The 18,961-nt window shown below is 40.2% G+C and overlaps 1 protein-coding gene across 1 annotated transcript in view; it reads right to left on the reverse strand.

Annotated features, from left to right (window-relative positions):
- The window catches only part of CRYL1 (crystallin lambda 1), a gene marked incomplete at its 3' end in the record, with an annotated part of 48,529 nt that overhangs the window by 18,886 nt on the left and 10,682 nt on the right, over positions 1-18,961 (reverse strand). Inside the window, exons 4-5 of the mRNA XM_079549230.1 lie at positions 6,835-6,996; positions 3,101-3,295 (exon numbers count right to left, since the gene is read on the reverse strand). Of these exons, the coding sequence (XP_079405356.1) occupies positions 3,101-3,295; positions 6,835-6,996 (357 nt within the window). The remainder of the gene's footprint in view (positions 1-3,100; positions 3,296-6,834; positions 6,997-18,961) is intronic.

Below are 18,961 nucleotides of genomic sequence, written 5' to 3' on the forward strand. Positions count from 1 at the left end.
CACTTCAAAGAATGGCAACTCTACCACCTCTCTGGGCAGCCCATTCCAGAGCCTGACCACTCTGAGAAGTATTTCCTAACATCCTGGTGCAAATCGATGCCACCGCCTCTAGTCCCATCGCTAATTACATGCGAAAAGAGACCAACTCCCACCTCACCACACTCTCCCTTCATGCAGCTGTAGGGAGCAATAAGGTCTCCCCTGAGCCTCCTCTTCTCCAGACTGAACAATCCCAGTTCCCTCAGCCGCTCCCCATAAGCCTTGTCTTGGAGGACAACCAGACCCTTCACTGCCCTTCTCTGAACACACTCCAGGGTCTCAATGTCTTTCTTGTAGCGAGAAACCTTGCTCTAAATTATGCTGTGCTCTCTGCTCCAGCATCCATGCCCTTGTGCAATTTGATCACCATGCAGAGACTGAGCCTGATCCCAAGCTGCTGATAGGGCTCCCTCAGATTTCTGGCTGTGCTAACAGCCTTTTCTATTCTTAGGCCTATGTGGCAGAATTTGATGAATCCAATGCACAATCCAGCAAGCAGTTACACTTAATGCTTGAATTCAGAGTAAGCAGTAAAGGCTTTGGGGTTGCAGTGCTTGCTTTCTGTGCAGCTCTGTGTTCAAATGTGCCTCACTAGGCAACACAATTGTAGCTTTGTATCAGAGTCTTTCTCCTGTCCTGTGACTCCTGCCTCATGCCTCCCTCACACATCTCATCACAACACTGCTGAAGGAAAGAGGCTAGCTGTCAGTACCAAGCCACGGTCAGGAACAAAAACATACCCTGCAAGCTGTTCAGTATATTCTTGATAAAGATTTCCAGATTAATGCTATTAGCACAGCTGTACCTGCATATCTATCACCAATACCCTTTTAATAGCATATAAATACTCTACCAAAAGTTTCAACTAGTTCCTGGGATAAGCAGGATCAGCTGACTAAAATACAAAAAGGAAAGAAGTGGACTGTTATGAAAGTATATCTGTGCAAGCACGTGTGCGTGAGACTGCTCTCCCTCCTATGGCTATAAATGTTTGAGTGAGGACCCAGATGAGAACTTGCAAGTTCATACCTCCAAGTCCTCACAGACACAGTTATTAGCATAAACTAGCTGATTTAAGATCTCTTCAAGTGGATTCAAAACAATTAAAACCACTGCTGTGTTTCTCTCCTGGTTCATACACGGCACTTATATCCAGACTATTTGTGTCCTTGCTATATATCAGTGAATTTATACAGAACAGTGCAAATATAGCAGCTCTCCATCAACAATGTATCTTTCCCCAACTACTCACCATATTAAAATTCTAAGAAGACTTCAAACAGAAGTATGAACACCAATCAGTTTATGAAAAGTAACTGTAGGCACACAGATACTTGCTCAATTTACAGCTAGTAATGGAACAAGTGTGCTTGAAGTTACATTTTATGGTTTTGTTTCGTTGTTCTTTTACAACAGTCAAAAGCAGTATACAACTATTAGCATTAAAATCCCAATGGTTTCATAAGAAACCTCATAGGAAAGACTTTGTTCTGCATTCAAAATATCTTAGATTGCCAAATCTAATACACAAGATTTACCTATCTATCCACAAAAGGGTTAATAATAGGATAATTTTGGCCAAGCAGAGTTTGTTACCATTACTACCAATAAAATTTGAAAATTAACTTCCATCCACAATTCAAGTAGTAAAAACTTCTGCTATTAGAGAGAATCAGTGTGGATTTACACAGCAACAAAATAAAAACACTGAGTAAAATTTTAATTTTAGCAGCCTCTCAAAGGTTGTAGAAGGCTGATGTTTTCACAACATTTTAACTCCAATGATAAGGACTAAAAAGTGACTTAGAAGTCCAAACCAAGAAATATGTTTTTCCTCACTTTGAAAGCAGAAAGCACCAAAAGTACATGACTTAAAATAACTATGTTGGCAGTGGAACAGTAGGAAGATACCTGGGTGATTTCCCTCCACCAAAGGGGCTGCGTAGCCTAAAGTCACACAGCTGAAACTACACACCTTTGATATCTGTTTTCTGTCTAGACTTTTATCATGAAAATGAAACTAAACTTGTTAGAGTTGAAATGTGTTATTTGCTTCAAATGCAATAAAATTAAACAAAAACAGAGCAACTTAGAAACTTAGATGACTATCATTACCTGTTAGTGCTTGAAGTACTATTCTGTTACTTTTAACATAATACCACCCACATGAAATCATCCATAAAGGTTTATACTGAAGGCACAGGTTCATACTAAATATTCACCTCAAGTCAGTACACCCTTTTTTTCTCATAGCAGCCCATAAAGCATGCTTATCTTTCCATAACTAAAGAGCAAATACAGTCACACTTACAACCATAAACGCTGTATGTTAGTATTACCTCAGTTTTAAGATCTTTATCTACACGTGTGAGTACAGTTCTTTTGAAGAGCTTGAAAATAAATAAACAGAAACAATTCAACAGAAAAGCCAGCCGTACTCTGCCAGTTCAATCTCTTCCCAACAAAATACCACCAGTGTCATAATTCAGCTACTTCTGATGAAAGATCAGACTTTGTAGCACAGAACACGCAACGTGGGAAAAGATGAAGTGACACAAATAGATGACACTCAGCTAAAAGTCAGAATGGAAGGAGGAGAAATCTGTCTTTACCTACAAGTATCGAATGACCATTGAACCTGAGTGCAATTCTTTAAAGGCCAAAGAGAAGACCATTTAAAATAATTTTAAAATAATCACTGTAAAATAAGCCAGCAACATTCAGAAAATAACAGGAAGTAATGAGACAACCTAGAAAAAAAAGAAATTCAGCATTTTGACTTCAGAGCTTTTAACATTGTTCTTTTGATTGTCTTGAAAATCGTATTCTAAAAAGAAAATAGAATAAAGGACATTTGTTAAGATCATATCACTTTGTTTTTCACAAGCTTTGTTATTTATTACCAACATCACTTCTTACTGCTCTTAATTTATCTGCTAATTTTAATTTTTGTGTACATATGGTACATGTTAAAAAAAGACAAATTGATAGGAAATTTAAATATACAATCCCACCTGTCTCAACAAAGCGTGTTTAGAAATTGGAAAAAACATATACATACACCCACAAGTCTCCAGGCTTCACTTATGACCGCATACTGGAGTCGATTCAGAACAAAGCCCTCAATTTCTCTGTTTAATCTGACAGGCGATTGTCCAATCTTCTTCATCAGAGCGTACGTTCTCTCTGTAACAGAAGGATCCGTCTCTGGATGTGGAACTATTTCAACCAGTGGCACAAAGTAAGGTGGATTTACCTGAAGAAGAAACACAAAAGAAGAATGTCAACAATCAACAGACTAAGAAAATGAGTTAATATAAAGCATCTTTATAGCTATCTAATAATACGGATATTTTCCGGTAAGCAAGGTAAGTCTGATCTTTAGAGCCTGAGCAAATTCACCAATTCAGTTAAAAAAATAATACAACTGAATTGATCTTCTATCATTAAATCTAGCAAAGTTTATGGAGCTACAGTAAGAACAAGAGTAGCCAAACAGCACTAGAAGACTTCATACTGACTGGAACTAACGGATCTTTTTCCAATATTCAGACTGTTTTTTGTTGTAAAACAACCACCACCTGCCTTCCCTAAAGAAACAAGGTATTTCCTTTTAGATATTCAGGAAATTTATAACAAAACTATTCCTATAAACCGTTTGTGCAATACAACACAAGCTGTTGCCAGCCCAGCCCCATAAATATATGCTAACCATATCAATAGATATCACATAAAATATACTTTCCAAAAAGCCATAGAACAGGTTACCTTCAAACACTGTACCTGCTATAAAAAAAAGCAAAAAGACAAATACTATCCTTCCCTGACTCTTCCCAAATTCTATTTCTCATCAGGTCAAGACCTCCTAGGAACACCTCTGACCTCTTCAGGTCAGTATTGCTGCAGTAGACAATGTTGCCTCCTTCAAGAAGCAGCAGTCCTTACACGGCCATCTTAAAGCCTTAAATACAGCTCTTGTACTCATTTCCAAGTAACAGACAGATGTAACTAATGATTAAGTGACGTGCAGAAGTAACATTCACGTTTAAAGGATGGCGCTTAAGCACTGATTATTTCACCATGCTCCTTTATGGACAACTGCTCTCAACTCCGCTTATGCAAATGTAAATACAAGACTTAATTACAGCAACATGTAAGCAACCCTTCCCCTGCGTTGTTGGTTTTCTCCCCTCTTTTCAGTATTTACAAGTTTCTTTTAGAGTCTGACCAGCACATGACCTGCTGCACGGTCATGTCTGCCCTAATGTAACATACTTCTTTCTCTTCGGCCGTGCCACCACAAATCTCCGCGGTGTGACAGATGCCATTACAGACAGAGGTGCCAGGCAATTCAGCATGGCCTGAAGCACTACAAGCACCAAGAAGCTCTCTGAAGGCTTTTCTAACTCTTAGGTACATTGCAGTATTTCTTCAGAAGGAAGACAGGTTAACTCTTAAGCCAGGCTGAGGCCAATACAAATCTCTTCCAAGATTACTTTTGACAGAGATCGTATTGAAATATTCTATTTCACGGGCTTGGCATAGCAAGTACATGGGTGTGTTAACAACCATGCTGAGGAAACTGAGAAGGACAGTTTTTGTAAGAATAGATAGTAGATGCTGGTAAAAACCAGAAGTGGTAAGACAGATCAAATTTATGGGGACAGAGGAAAAAATTTCCTAAAAATTAGAAAGGAAATGTGGAATGTGAAGCCATTCTTAAGGGAGCAGAAGAGTTTACCTTACACAGCTTAACAAAATGAAAGCTAAGAAGGGATATGGTAAAGTAAACACACAGAATTAGACAAGAGAAGTGACATAACTACACAGACTAAACAAACAACAAATGAATTTTAATGACTGTTAATAAGATCAAAATAGAACAGAAAAGCAATTTCAGATAGAAGCAGTCACGTAGGGAAAGTCATGCCTGACAAATCTGGTGGCCTTATATGATAGAGTGATGGCATTGGTGGACAACGGAAAGGCAACTTTTGTCATCTATCTGTACTTCTGCAAGGCCTTTGATACGGTCCCCCACCCATCCTTATCTCCAAATTGGATAGATGTAGGTTTGATGGGTGGGCTATTCAGCAGATAAGGAATTGGTTGGATGGTCGCAGCCAGAGGGTTGTTGTCAACAGTTCCATGTCCAGATAGGGGCCAGTCACCAGAGGTGTCCCCCAGGGATCTGTCTCGGAACCAGTACTCTCTAACATCTTTATCAATGACATAGATGATGGAATCAAGCACATCCCCACCAAGTTTGCTGATGACACCAAGCTAAGTGATGCAGTTGACAGAATAGAAGGAAAAGAAGCTGTCCTGAGGGACCTTGATAAACTCTGGAAGTAGGCCCCTGTGAATCTAATGAGGTTCAACAAAGCAAAGCGCAAGGTTTTGCACTTGGGTCTAGGTAATCCCATACATGTAAACAGACTGGGAGAGTAACTCTTTGAGAGCAGCCCTGCTAAGGACTTAGAGGTTCTGGTTGATGAAAAACTTAACATAAGCCAGAGCATGTGCTTGCAGCGTGAAAGGCCAATGGTATCCTGGGTGACCAGTAGGGCAAGGGAGGCAACTGTCTGTTGCATTGCCACACACGGGATTACCACGGGATGCCACACATCAATCATAGAGCAGGGAGAGGGCCTATCGCGTCACATCCCGTGGGGGGGGTCTCGCAGTTGCTGACAATAACTGTCCCCCTCTGTTTTAATGAAGTCCCAGCTGGAGTACTGCATCCAAGTCTGGGGCCCCCAACACAGGAAGGATGTGGAGCTTTTGTAGAGGGTCCAGAGGAGGGCCATGAGGATGATCCAAGGATTAGAGCACCTCTCCTATGAAGACAGGCTGAAGGAACTGGCCTTGTTCAACCTGAAAAAGAGAAGGCTGCAGGGACATATCATCGCAGCCTTCCAATATTTAAAGCGAGTTTATGAACTTGAGGGAAATAAACTTTTTACATGGGTAGATAGTGATAGGACAAGGGGAATGGTTTTAAACTAAAGGAAAGGTGATTTAGATTAGGTTTCAAAGGGAAGCTCTTTACTGAGAGATTGCTGAGGTGCTGGAACTGGTTACCCAGAAGGGTTGTGGATGCCCTGTCCCTGGAAGTAGTTGGGTGGCACCAGGTTGAGTGGGGCCCTGAGCAATCTGATCTAGTACTTGATCTAGCAGCTGGCAGCCCTGCCTGTGGCAGGACGGTTGGAACTTTATGACCCTTGAGGTCCCTTTCAACCAAAGCCATTCTATGATCTTTGTCTTTTTTATTTTCCCTTCTTTTAATTAAAAGAGGATTTAAAAAAAAAAAAAAAAAGCAGTAGATTATTTGGACAGAATCCTTCTGATCAATCACCCCAAGGCAAAAAGGCAGTGGTGGAAGGGTGTCAGAAAGGAACAGCTCAAGCGTTCTGACTCTGCAGCATTAGGTTGTTATAGAGATCTCATAGTAAAGCAGCATGAAAAGAGCACAGGGAATTTTATGGGTTGGTCAACAAAACAAAACATACTTCCTGTATTCGGAGACCCAGTAGCTGGAATAGCACAACAATATCAGTGCAAGAATTGAAATGGTAGGTATCTTGAGCTAGTGGTACAAAACATACATGCATATTGTTGATTTAGTATACACTGTTGCTCACAGAATGATGAAACTAAAGCATTACTGAAAATTCAGGCCATGTACACAAAATATCCTCTAGTCTCTCTCAGTCTGCAAGAAATAACTTGGGATGCCGTTAAATTAAATACTTCTAATACCATTATAAGAACAGTACACTCCATCATACTTACAGGATGTGACACAATACACTGCTTAACATGTTTAAGGCCAGTGAACAATTTGCTGGGTAAGAGACAAGAGGTTGAGCTGCTCAAGATAACACTGTCATCAACAATGAGATCCAACTGACTGAAAATCTTCTTTTTCAGTTCCAGGTTCTCAGGAATACATTCCTGAAATAAGAACATAAAAACAGTATTAGTAGACTTCTATTAATAGCACTTATCCATGCATTTCAGGCTTCAGTGATCCAATAAAAAATACAAGAACTCCATAGAAACCGCCAGTTTTAATTCAGCATGGATACACCAGTAAGCCACAACACAAAAATATCTTCCTGCATACAAACAAAGGGAAAGTCCAGGAGGTTCTCTATAGCAGAAGGGAGATGACCACACATCACTGCAGACTGAACATAAAACAGATTGTTCTGGTTTGCATACAGTATAGACTTCTATTGATGCACAGATGTAACACAATAGAGAGGAATAAGGCCTGTGTTTCGTCACTGTTTTTGATTGTTTTTAAGAGAACACCAAATGAGGTAAGCCAGTATTCTTTTCCAGACAAGATGAAAATGAACATATGTAGCTCAAAAGTAGACAAACCTGCAGTTCCCACAACCATGGCAAAGAATACTAACTTTAAGAGTCTGCACTAAAATACCTGCCATACTCAAAAAGTTATTCAACCTATTTCAGCCCAGAGAAAGATTTCTGAAAAAGAATGCATACTATCAAAACTTCTCACAAAGCTAATGAACATGTCTAGCTCTGCAGAATGGCAGTATGAAATTTCACAGGTATGAGTCAATAGTCAGATTCAATCTCTAGAATGTTAAAAGTTATCCCCAGGAGCTGCCTGAAGGAGAGCATGCAGAAATCTGGGAGCAATGAAGGTGTGGGAAAACAGAGAATCCTGGAATCAACAGGAAATACTTCCGACTGACCAGGACAAGGACAGCCTGCTTGGATTCTTTGTTTGTTTTTTTACCCCCTAAAAGTGTTTCAAAAAAATCCAAACAGAATTCCAAACTTCCACGACTTCAGCTTTCCCCTTAAAACACACAGACAATACCTACTTTTTTTCCCCATGTATCAGCCTTTCATCCCATCCTTCCTGTAATGCTGAACCAGACAGGATCGCCCAGAGCCAGAGTTTCCATCAGGCCAGATATAAAAGGGTTAAAACTAATTTTAAGCCTTATTAGGATATAAGCAAGCTGTAAGGGACAGTACTAAAAGTTCCATGATGTTGAAAAGATAAACAGGGTCATTTAAGAACTCCAGATAGAGCCCAAAGTAATAGATGGCGTTATCAGAACAAAGTGATATTCTGCTCCTAATTCCAGGATCCTGGCTTGTTAGTTAAGTTTAAATAGTTTCTTTTAGTAAAGCCAAAGATGAAGAGAATTCTGCAGATACTGTTCAGGCTAATAAAAGGGTCACACTGAATAGGCTTATTGAGAACTTGAAACTCTAAGCCTCCTCTCACATCAGATGATAATCAAAAAGGCAAACTCAAATCTGCTGGAAACTCAAACCTGCCATGATTACGCAAGGTTTCTGAATGGGCCATTTGCTTGAAGTTTCTCATATAGCATCACAATTGTATTCACGTTGTTGGACCACTGCAAAGAGGTTTCTATCCTCATCAAGCATGCAATTATTTTCTCAGAGAAACAAATTCCCTTAAGAACAGAGGGAAAATAATGCTCTAAACAATCTATTAAACAGGAACCTCACTCACTGTCAGTTTTGGAGCCCAGAGAGGTCTGAAGCTATCCTGCTTACCCTGAGAAAAAGAAGATCAAACAAAGATAAGATACGGTTTTAAAGCCACCTCAGTCTCCCTCAAAGAATCAGTGCTAAGAAGGTTAGCACACACCTGAATGCATTTTAAGTGACACTGAATATTTCTGTGCCCTTTTTGTAGGCAGGATGTCACTTCTCATGTGCAGCAAACAGTACACCTTTATTCTGAGGCTTGAGCACCTGAACAAGGCTGCTACTAACTGGACTTTTACTTTATCAGACACCTTTAACAGCCTGATCAGAATATGACAGCTGTTAATTTTTAAAACCCACCTCCTGGAACAATTATGCTGTATTAACGATTTAAAGACAACAGGTATTAACTATTTGTTCAGCAAACAGCAGCTGCTTGACCACACTATGAACTCTGAAGGCACTGCACAAAGATAAGCACATACCACATCCACCCATATCCAGATAGAGTCTAGCCACCTCTAAAGAGAATCTGCCCTCATATGACTCAACCCCTTAAATGAATGCCAGTACACGTAAAGCTTAGAAGTTTTAGCTGTTGAAGTCAAGTGGTTTTGTACAGGCTCTTTCCACCATGCCACCTGCGCTCCCACACACACCCACGCTCATCTGAGCACAGTAATTTCATTTACTTCCACTAGATGCTGGCATCTGTCCAGGTTCTTCCCATCCACTCTTGGATATGCCAAGGAAGCAATCCACCTCCCTCTAGGAAACACTCCCCAAAATACTTTCCTTGTAGAACATCTTCTTTCTCCTTGCACTGGCAATTAGACTTGCTGCCAAGACTACGTGTTTACCACTGCGGTTAAGAAGCAAAGCATTGCCTGAAGCAAAGCACTGCAACACAATGGTACATAAAAGCACCAAATGCTACACAATGGTACTAAAATAGCAGCACAAGCATAAGAGCATGAACTGAAATCCCAAGATTTAAGCTGACACAAAAAAGGTCAAATATTATCAACCATTCAGCAACGCCCTTTTACAACATCTCACAGCACTATCCTTGGGAGCAACACAGCCACAAGACAACAGTAAAGTCCAACAGCCCATGCCATGAGTAAGGTAGAAAATCACTCTCTGGATTTCTGTCTTCTCAGGCTCCACTGAACTCAACAGGGCTTCATCAGCAGGTGAGCTGCTTACCCACTTTGATTGCTACAAACATGCTCTTCACATTGAGCACTTAAATGAGGATCTCCAAATTCACCACAAACTCTGACTCCATTCCTGTATTTATGCACACCACTTACAGCATTGTAAGTGCTCTCAGGGCCGTGATGCAGCTGTCAGCTTTGAGGCCCTTCATAGAACACTCTCCAGGGCCAGGTGATGGCAATCCTTGGTATGCAGACATCACAAGAAGCCTTCAGGACACTGAGCTCCCCCACAGGTGAGACCCAACCAGAGCTCCTGGGACACAAAGAATACCCACTGGGACAGACTGTCAGCTTTTGGACATATGAACATCTTCTCAGGATTAAGAAACAAAGAGCAGAGAGACATCTATGTCTCTAAAAGCTGCTTTTCAGCACCTAATCCCCATATACAAATAACTTATCTTCTACAGCTATAATCCACTGAAAAGAAGACAGAAAAGACTTCAGGCATAGTTCTTTTATTTCCAACTTCTCAAACCACTATAGAGGGATGTATTTTTAAAACAAAGCCTGATTTGCATACACCTACATAAAGAAAGGATTAAGTTATTTAGTATTTAGTTTTATCCTTATGAGGACAGAAGATTAAAGAGATGTGAACAGGAGATTTGGAAATTTAGTTAAATGAAACAGATCTTAGAGCTCTTTTAACTATAGCGAGTGCCTGTCCAGTCAAATGCCATTATTCCATATTATTTAATGAATCTACATAATAACAATGAAAGTAACTAATAAAAAGCAACTGCTGACTCCAGAAAGAAGCTTAAAAGATGAATGGTCTAAAATTTTGCAGGGCGATATCCTCCCTGCACCAAATAATATGAATACAGCTCAGAGAGATGAATTCTGCCTAATTTCTATAGGAATTTTGAGTAACCTACTCTAAGGAAACTGCTGCAGCAGGGTCTTGGACTAGATGATCTCCAGAAGTCCCTTCTAGGCTCTATGGTTCTGTGAATCTGATGATATGAACATTCAGGGTGTGTTCAAGATAGCTTCCTTATGCAGCTGGTAGGAGAGCCTACCAGTGTGATGCCCTGCTAGACCTGCTCTTCACTAACAGAGAAAGACTGGTGGAAGATGTGAAGGCTGGGGATTCTCTTGGGCAGAGTGACCGTGAAACTGTAGAATTCTCATTTCTTGGAGATGTCAGAATGGTGACTAGCAAAACTGCTATCTTGAACTTCAAGAGGGCAGACTTTGATCTGTTCAGGACACTCATAGCACGGGTCCCTCGGGCTCCTTAAGGGTAAAGGAGTCCAGGAAGCCTGAATGGTCGTCAAGATGGAAATCTCAAAGGCACAAGAATAGGCTGTCACTGAATGCTATAAGGCAAGCCATAGGGGAAGAAGACCAGTGTGGATGAACTGGGAACTATTACTGAGACTCTGGAAGAAAAAGTCTACGTCCCCTAGAAGAAGGGACAGGCTACTTGGGGAGATTACAAGGAAGTTGCTAAGGAATGTAGGCAGGAGGGCAAAAGCCCAACTTGAACTCAGATTGGCCACTGAAATAAAAGAGAATAAGAAATCCTTTTATAAATATATCAGTGGTAAAAGAAGAACCAGGGAAAATTTCCATTCTTTACTTGATGCAGCTGGGAATATGACCACTGAGGATAAGGAGAAAGCTGAGGTTTTCAATGCCTTCTTTACATCTGCCCTTAACAGGCAGATCAGTTATGCTCAGGGCACTTTACGCCCTAATCTGGAAGTCTGGGATGCTGTACAGAATACACCCCCAGCCTGCATTAGAAATAGTGTGGCCAGCAGGAGCAGGAGGTGTTCATCCCCCTGTACTCAGTGCTGGTGAGGCCACACCTTGAGTACCGTGTTCAGTTTTGGGCCACTCACTACAAGAAAGACATTGAGGCCCTGGAACACATCCAGAGAAAAGGGAAAAAAAACTGGTGAGGGGTCTGGAGCACAAGTCCTGTGAGGAACAGCTGAGGGAGCTGGGATTGTTCAGTCTGGAGAACAGAGGAGATCTTACCGCACACTACAATTTCCTGAAGGGAGGCTGTGATGAAGAAGGGTTTGGCCTCTTCTCCCAGGCAACAAACAAGACTGAAAGAAATGGCTGCAAGTTGTACCAGAGGAGGTTTAGATTGGACATGAGGAAAAACTTTTTCTCCACAAGAGTGGTTAGACACTGGAATGGCTGCCCAGGGAGGTGGTGGAGTCGCCATCCCTGGCAGTGTTCAAGAGGCATTGGGATGAGGAGCTGTGAGATATGGTTTAGTAGCTTGCAGTAGCAATGGTAACAGGAGGATGGGTGGACTAGAAGATCTTGTAGGTCATTTCCATTTGTGATTCTATGATTCTACAACCACAACGTCCTGTGGCAGGAAACTGCAGCAATTTGCTACCCACAATGTAAAGTGGTGCTTTCTTTGAAAGGGTTCCAGGCCCTCGATCATTTCAGCTGCTCTCCTCTGCGCCTTCTCCAGTTCCCATCCATCCAGGTTGATACGACTACTCTCTGCAGGTTTAGCCTCTACGAGATGTAGGTACATCAACGTTTTTATATAGAAGTAAAATTATAACCTCCCACTCACTGTTCATCCCTTCCCAAGTGACATTCAATATTCTACAGGTTTTTTTTTTTTTTTTTTTTTCTCCTTTGCAAATGCATATAGCATTGATTATTTGGGAGAACTGTTGGACAATTCCAAATTTTTTCTAACTTGGAACTGCTGCTTGTAACTTCTGAATCACTCAGGCATGATTTAAATTGTTTTTCCCCAGCTCTGTTATTTCATACCTATGTGAATTACCTACTACTTTATCTCTGGTTAGGTAGGAGTAATGAGAAGACAGTTGGACAACCTTGTCATTTTATGATTCTACAGACAACCTTTAAGCTTCTTCAAGGTTTCTTTCCATAAGAAAGCATAACAGAGTTTAAAAAAAAAAAAAAAAAGACAAAACAATCTTCCCCCACTTCACAGTTCAGGACATGCTCCTTTTACACTTTGAGGTGAATCAATGTTAATTCCTCAAGCATGGAACTGATGGGAGAAAAAAAAAAAGTGCACATCACAGAGCTGAAAGCAACTTTTGTCTCCTGCCCTAGCACTCCCAAAATTAAATTACCATCAGGTCTTTCCAACTTTATTAAAATTCTTACACTGACTTTCCAAAGCGTTTGGCCTTACAGCTGTGGTTAAACGTAAGTACTGTGATTATATGTTTTGTGACTTCACAAATCAGTAAAAAGTGGAAGTGGCCACAGTGACAGGGCATTAACACACTGCTCAGAGAACAAGTAGAAGGGAGGAGACAGGACCACACATGCAGGTCTTGGAAAGCTGCAAGCATGGCTTGTTTTGAACAAGTGATAGGAAAACCTAGGCAAATAACATGCAGTGCAAAGTTCTTTTCACAAAAGTGAAAAGAACCAAACCATTAGCTTTGTCTTAATCTCTCTACTTTGAGGATGACAAAAGCTGGAAGGGTTCAAATGCTTCACAGCTTTAGATTTCAAGGTTATGCCATACTTTGTTCTGCTCTCCTCAAATAGAGAAGCAACCATTTGATTATGTATATTAACTACAACAAGGTGTCAAATAAAGTATCATTTCAGACTGCAAAGATTGCGTAATGGGAAAAACATATTTACTTCAGCCTCCTTTTAGGAAGTGCTTTTAAGCTCACCTAAAAGTAAAGGTAAGGACTACCACTTGACAGAAGATTCATGCACACCATCAGTTGGGTTTGGGACACAGTACAAACAGAGATGCACACAGCTGTCACGGAGCAAGGCCCCAGGCTATTGGCCATCCTTCAGAGTGGTGTCAGTATTCTGATCAGTTAGAATAAAGAAGATTAAAAACAGCCAGAAGACTCTTACAACATTGATATGCCAAGGTATAACTACAACCCGAACCTACAGCTGCTAAGACCACTGGAGAGTACCTGGCTCTGCACAACTGCAAGGGACAGGATCAAGGAGGACTGACCCTGAAACGTGCAGGGAAGGAGCAGGAACCCAAACAAGAGGGATATAAACCAGGGAACCAAAGCCCAACATGCTGTCAGCCCCCATTCCCCCTGCAGATATGCGTTCTAAACACCTGGTACACAGCTTCCTCCAAAATAGATTTTAAGCACATGTTCAAATACCTGATCACTAACAAAACATGTCTGGAGACAAAAGACTCCTTAGTTATGAAACAATTCCTGTTACCCTCAAACAAATCACACAACCTGGGCAATCAAGTCTTTTTTTTTTTCCCCCCTTTCATTATCCCCTAAAGCTGAACCCAAACTGGTATCCTGTAAGCCCAGGGTAAGAGAAGGCTGAGAACAGCAGGGCCATAACTGAAGGGCCAACAGATGAGTCACTTCTGAGGGGCACACTGTCACCAGTTGAGATACCTATAAAAACTGTAACTTTAAGAGTGAATTTGTGGCTATAATTGACCTCAAATCTAACAAAATGATAACTTAAGTGTCTTGACTGTATGAGTTCATACTAGGGGGAAATTTGATGCTTCAAATCACTAGCTCTTGACAGACACAAAAGACTGTCTACCACATGATACTGTACAAATAAATAACACTACAGTGAGGTGAAACCTAGCATTTCAATGGAAACATTTTGTACTTTCCTACAGTTCAGAAACATACCCTGTTAAGGAACTAGAGCAGTATACTATCAAGTTACTGCCATCGTACACTTTTTAGGACAACTGACTGAATTACAAGTGTCTGTTCAACTTTTAGTTAGCACAAAATAGGGAGCAGAAGTTGGGAAAGTAGAACTAAATTGCCTAAATCAGAGTCAAAACTTGAAGATTTTGGAGCTTTTGGGAGGGTGTTGTTCTTGGGTTTTTTGTTTTACTTTTTAAATGCATACTGATAAGGGAATTTTTGCCTCACCCAGTGTCAGTAACACACAATGAAGACAACCACATTTTTCATGAGGTTGCTGTATTCTGCAAAGCTTTGAAGAGGTGAATAGACAAGATGATCAGGTTGCTATAGGAGAGATGAGCATCTTTTATGTTCCCTTAGGGAAGGGCAACAAGATATTAACAGAAGGTTGATGGATACCCTCCTCCCCACATCCCATTTCAAAGAATCAGTTCTCTTCTTTTACAGTGATCCCACCCAACCTGAAAAAGAGAAAGGTACAAGGGGAAGAAATCTAAGAAAGACAATGGAAATGTAGCTCTTGAAAGGAGACCAGGGAACACTGAAAGAACATGAGGAACAGGGTTAACTTCTGGGCAAGATGACAACTATGGCAATGAAGACTATTTTCAAATCTGCAATAGTCAATAATGCCAGTTGATACACACAGAGGCTAAGAGTAAATGTTAGAAAAATTTGAAGAGTCCATTCAGTAAGAGCATCACAGAAGCAACACAAGCCGCTTATTCAAACATCATTCTTCAGTTCAATTCAAACACAGACAAGAAAGCATTTTTACAGCAGATCTTTGTGATCAGAGTCATTCAACCCCTCAAATCACAGAGTTTTCTCCCCCAACATCTACAAAGATGGCAAGATGATCAAAATCCCTAGAACCAGCTACGTCAGAGGCTGAAATGCAACTTTTGGTGCCTCAAGATCAGTGTTTAAAGTAGATAAGGTAAAACCAGGCCTAAGGTTACATTTGCCCAACTAAGAGCAAACAGACCCATGTTTGTTTGTCCAGTGCTCCAAGCTGACCAGATAGCAGACTCAAAAAAAACTGTGTTACTGAAATGCTTGAACACTCTGCCTTGCAGCAGCTTTTCATGTATGTAGGAATTAACACAGCTTCCAAATCAAGATTGTCTTCTACCCTACAGGTTCAAGGCAACAGTAGGCATCTCTGCACATCTGCAAACAGCTATATTTGCTCATCACCAGAAGAAGTCCTTGGAAGCCATCAGAAAAGTAGAACAAACACTAATGGTAGAAACTGGTATCAAAGATAAATTTATGACAGAACACAAGAGACCTACTGTCAAGACTCCCAGGTCAACACTGATAGCCCATTGTGAGGCACTTCCAATCTTTTTGAAAGATTTTTGTTTTGTTTATAAGGTGGTAACTCTGGGAGGGATAAAACAGCCAGGAAGATCTAAAGGAAACTAGGCTAAAACATCTGTTAGTGTTATTGCCACCAGTGCAAAAGAATTTGCAGGTGTAAAGGGAACAAGAAGAGACCCTCCCTTTTTAAAGAAAACAATCCACATTAAAAAAAAAATAAAAACACCTGCTTTAGGGCATTTTATACAGAGCTATGTTAAAAGATAGAAGAATAAATACCTCGTATTGTGAGGATTACAAATCCTTTCCACTGGAGTAGACTAAGGTTAACTTCATCCCCTTGCAGTCTGCTTTGTCCCATGGCTCAGCAAGGACCCCTCTGCAACCCTCCAGCCCCAGCAATGACCCTGCCAAGCCCTGCAGCTCATTGCAAGTACGGCCCTTAGAGCCAAGTCATTCTCCTGCTTGATGCCAGAGTACACAAAAGCTCAAGTGTCACACATAGGATCTTACCAACAACCAGTCATTTCATCCTCCCATGAAAGCTAATAAACTTCCGAAGAGTTCAGTAACAGAAATAATAGAACAAGGCATAAGAAGTAGTGCTATTTATGGTAAGAGACTTCCACCTGCTTTCTAAGTAGTGTAAGAAAACTCTAAGAAGTGAAACTCTATTTGATCATTTTCTGAGTGAATACTCATGTTTTAGAGGGAAAAAAAAAAAAAAAAAGACTGATTACTTTCTGAAGATGATGTAAAGCACACCAAATCATCACAACAGGTTGCTTCATAAAAACATCCCAGATAGGGAAGACAAACTAATACACAAATCATACCTTGTTTCCAGATGGTCATGATGCTACTGTTCTGAATTTTCTTTTCAGTCCTTCTTCGCATCTTTTTCACTTTTGTATCTTCATTAATGCTACTCAAGAAGTTCCCTACTTTTTTTTCTTAATTTATTTTTATAGGATAAGACATTTATTTTAAGTTATGTTCCACAAAAAAAACAAAAAACAAACAAACAAAAAAAAAAACAACCACCAAACAAGAAAAACCCCACAGAAGGCTCAGTACAAGAATTCATTCAAGGAGCACGAAGATCAAGGATATACATATATTTTTTTTTAACTGGGATGGACTTACACTATTAAGGGCCGAATTTGAAAAGAAATTAAGTTTTAACCAACTGAGATCTAGTGTAAAGAAATGCAGATATCATGAAAGTCTTCTGGCAAGTTAATCAGTAGGATTTTATCATCAGACCAGAAAATTAAGCCCTTTATATTCAACCAAGATTAACACAAATGATGTTTTTAAGTAACCAATAAAAAGGTCAATACACTTGCCCCATAAGTTACCATTGTTCCATCTTGTCTTCCTAGGTTCAAAGCTTTATTTGGTCAAGTTTCAGCAGTTCAGTAAGGTTCAGCCAGAAGGCAGTCAGCTCATTGCTGAAGTAAAGCTATGAACCTAGAATGAGAATTCTTTTATATTCATTTCTCTTCCCACCCCCATTCTAAAAGAACAAATTAAAACCTAGTTCAAATAATTTGCCTGCTTACATTACCTATTTGATAACACTTTGTTTCAAGCCAAAAGCTGATGCTATAGTTTGAAACTGATAAGCTGATACAAACACCACCAACAGCATCTCACACTTAAGGCTTGTTATCCATTGGAACACTGCAGCTACTTTATTTATGTATATGCTTAACAACAACATGTTGAGTAGCACTGGAAGGAGTAAAAGAATATAAGATAGCACCCCAGGTAGACTGATTCTATTCAGACACTATCAGTATAACACTGCTGTCTTCAGCTACCTGAAGAGAGCACCCAGAAGCCAGATCTTCTCAAAGCTCCATAGAGTTTGGATGAGAGGCAAGAGACAAAAGCTGCAAGAACAGAAGTTCCACTTCGATATTAGGAAAGAAGCATCATAATGAGGGTAATGAAATACTGCAGCAAATTACCTGGAGATGAAGTCCTAGTCCTTAGAGATGTTCAAAACTCACTAAGCAAGATGATGTAAGTTCATCCTGCTTTGACTTCCACAGGTTTGTTTTAATAGAAAATCCTGATTCTGCAACATTTGTCCAAGACTTTTCACAGAAAAGCAGATCAAGGAGAACATGAATGAGGGGGACAAGAATGCAGCCCCAACTTAATCTAAAGCAGTATGCAGGCCCTTGCTCGAAAATCTTATTGTGACTCCATGACAGCTGCACAGAGCTTCAGAAGACAGTCAAGGGCAATTGAGAATTCTTGTACAGAGATGCTCACTTGGCAGCAAGGAAGATCAGACACTAACAGACAGCATAGAGGGAACAGAGATTTATATAATAGGTTGTAAGAAATGTTCGAAAGAATAAAAGAAAACAGGCATAAAGAAGAGTCTATTAGAACCAAGAAGGTAGACCTGACAAAGCTGAAATGGCACCTGACAATCATGGCTGTGAATAATAAGTTTGCCAAGGAAAGATGAGAAAAAGGCACAAAAAGTGTCAGTTTATAGAAGGAACAGTTAAAAAAAATATTTTCCTTCTTCAAAATGCATGGAGAAAAGGAATGCATAGGGCTAGAAGAGGATGCAAGTACAAAGGGACCATCTAGAAAATGCACATAGAACAGGAGTTTCTTTGCTACTTCTGTTTTCCCTTTCTAACCCTTGCAGACACTGAAGCCCTGCTTTTGGGAACTCCCAGCATCTGTCTCAAATGCGAAGAAGCAGAATAAATCACAGACAAAGGGAAGGATAACCAAAAAACAAGATACTGGAACACGCTACCCAGTTTTGGTATAGCTACAATACCCAACCCAGTAACAGGAATATACAACTGCTGATTTGAAATAACTGAAGATGTACCTTTTGGTACCAAAGAGGAGGAAAGTGGCAAGCATGATGCCACTTCTAAGGAGACTCAGGGAAGACATAAACACTGAGCCTGTAGGCCTTATGTCTCTATTTTTTAAGCAGTTTTAAAAAAAAAAAAAAAAGGGTAGCACTGAATGTGCTTTAAATAAACATGGAAGAATCATTCGACTTTTTCAAAGGGAAATCTCTAAAGGAGGGAATGCAGCAATCAATTACACAGCGAATGCAGTCAGCTTGTATGTCCAGAAGTCTTGTAATAAAATAAAGGCTTTCAAGAAAGTTAGCTAGTGAGAGATTCAGTAACGGACAGTAACTGGCAGACAGCT

Source organism: Tetrao urogallus (genome assembly GCF_951394365.1).
Source record: "Tetrao urogallus genome assembly, chromosome: 1".
In the NCBI taxonomy this organism is placed as follows: domain Eukaryota; kingdom Metazoa; phylum Chordata; class Aves; order Galliformes; family Phasianidae; genus Tetrao; species Tetrao urogallus.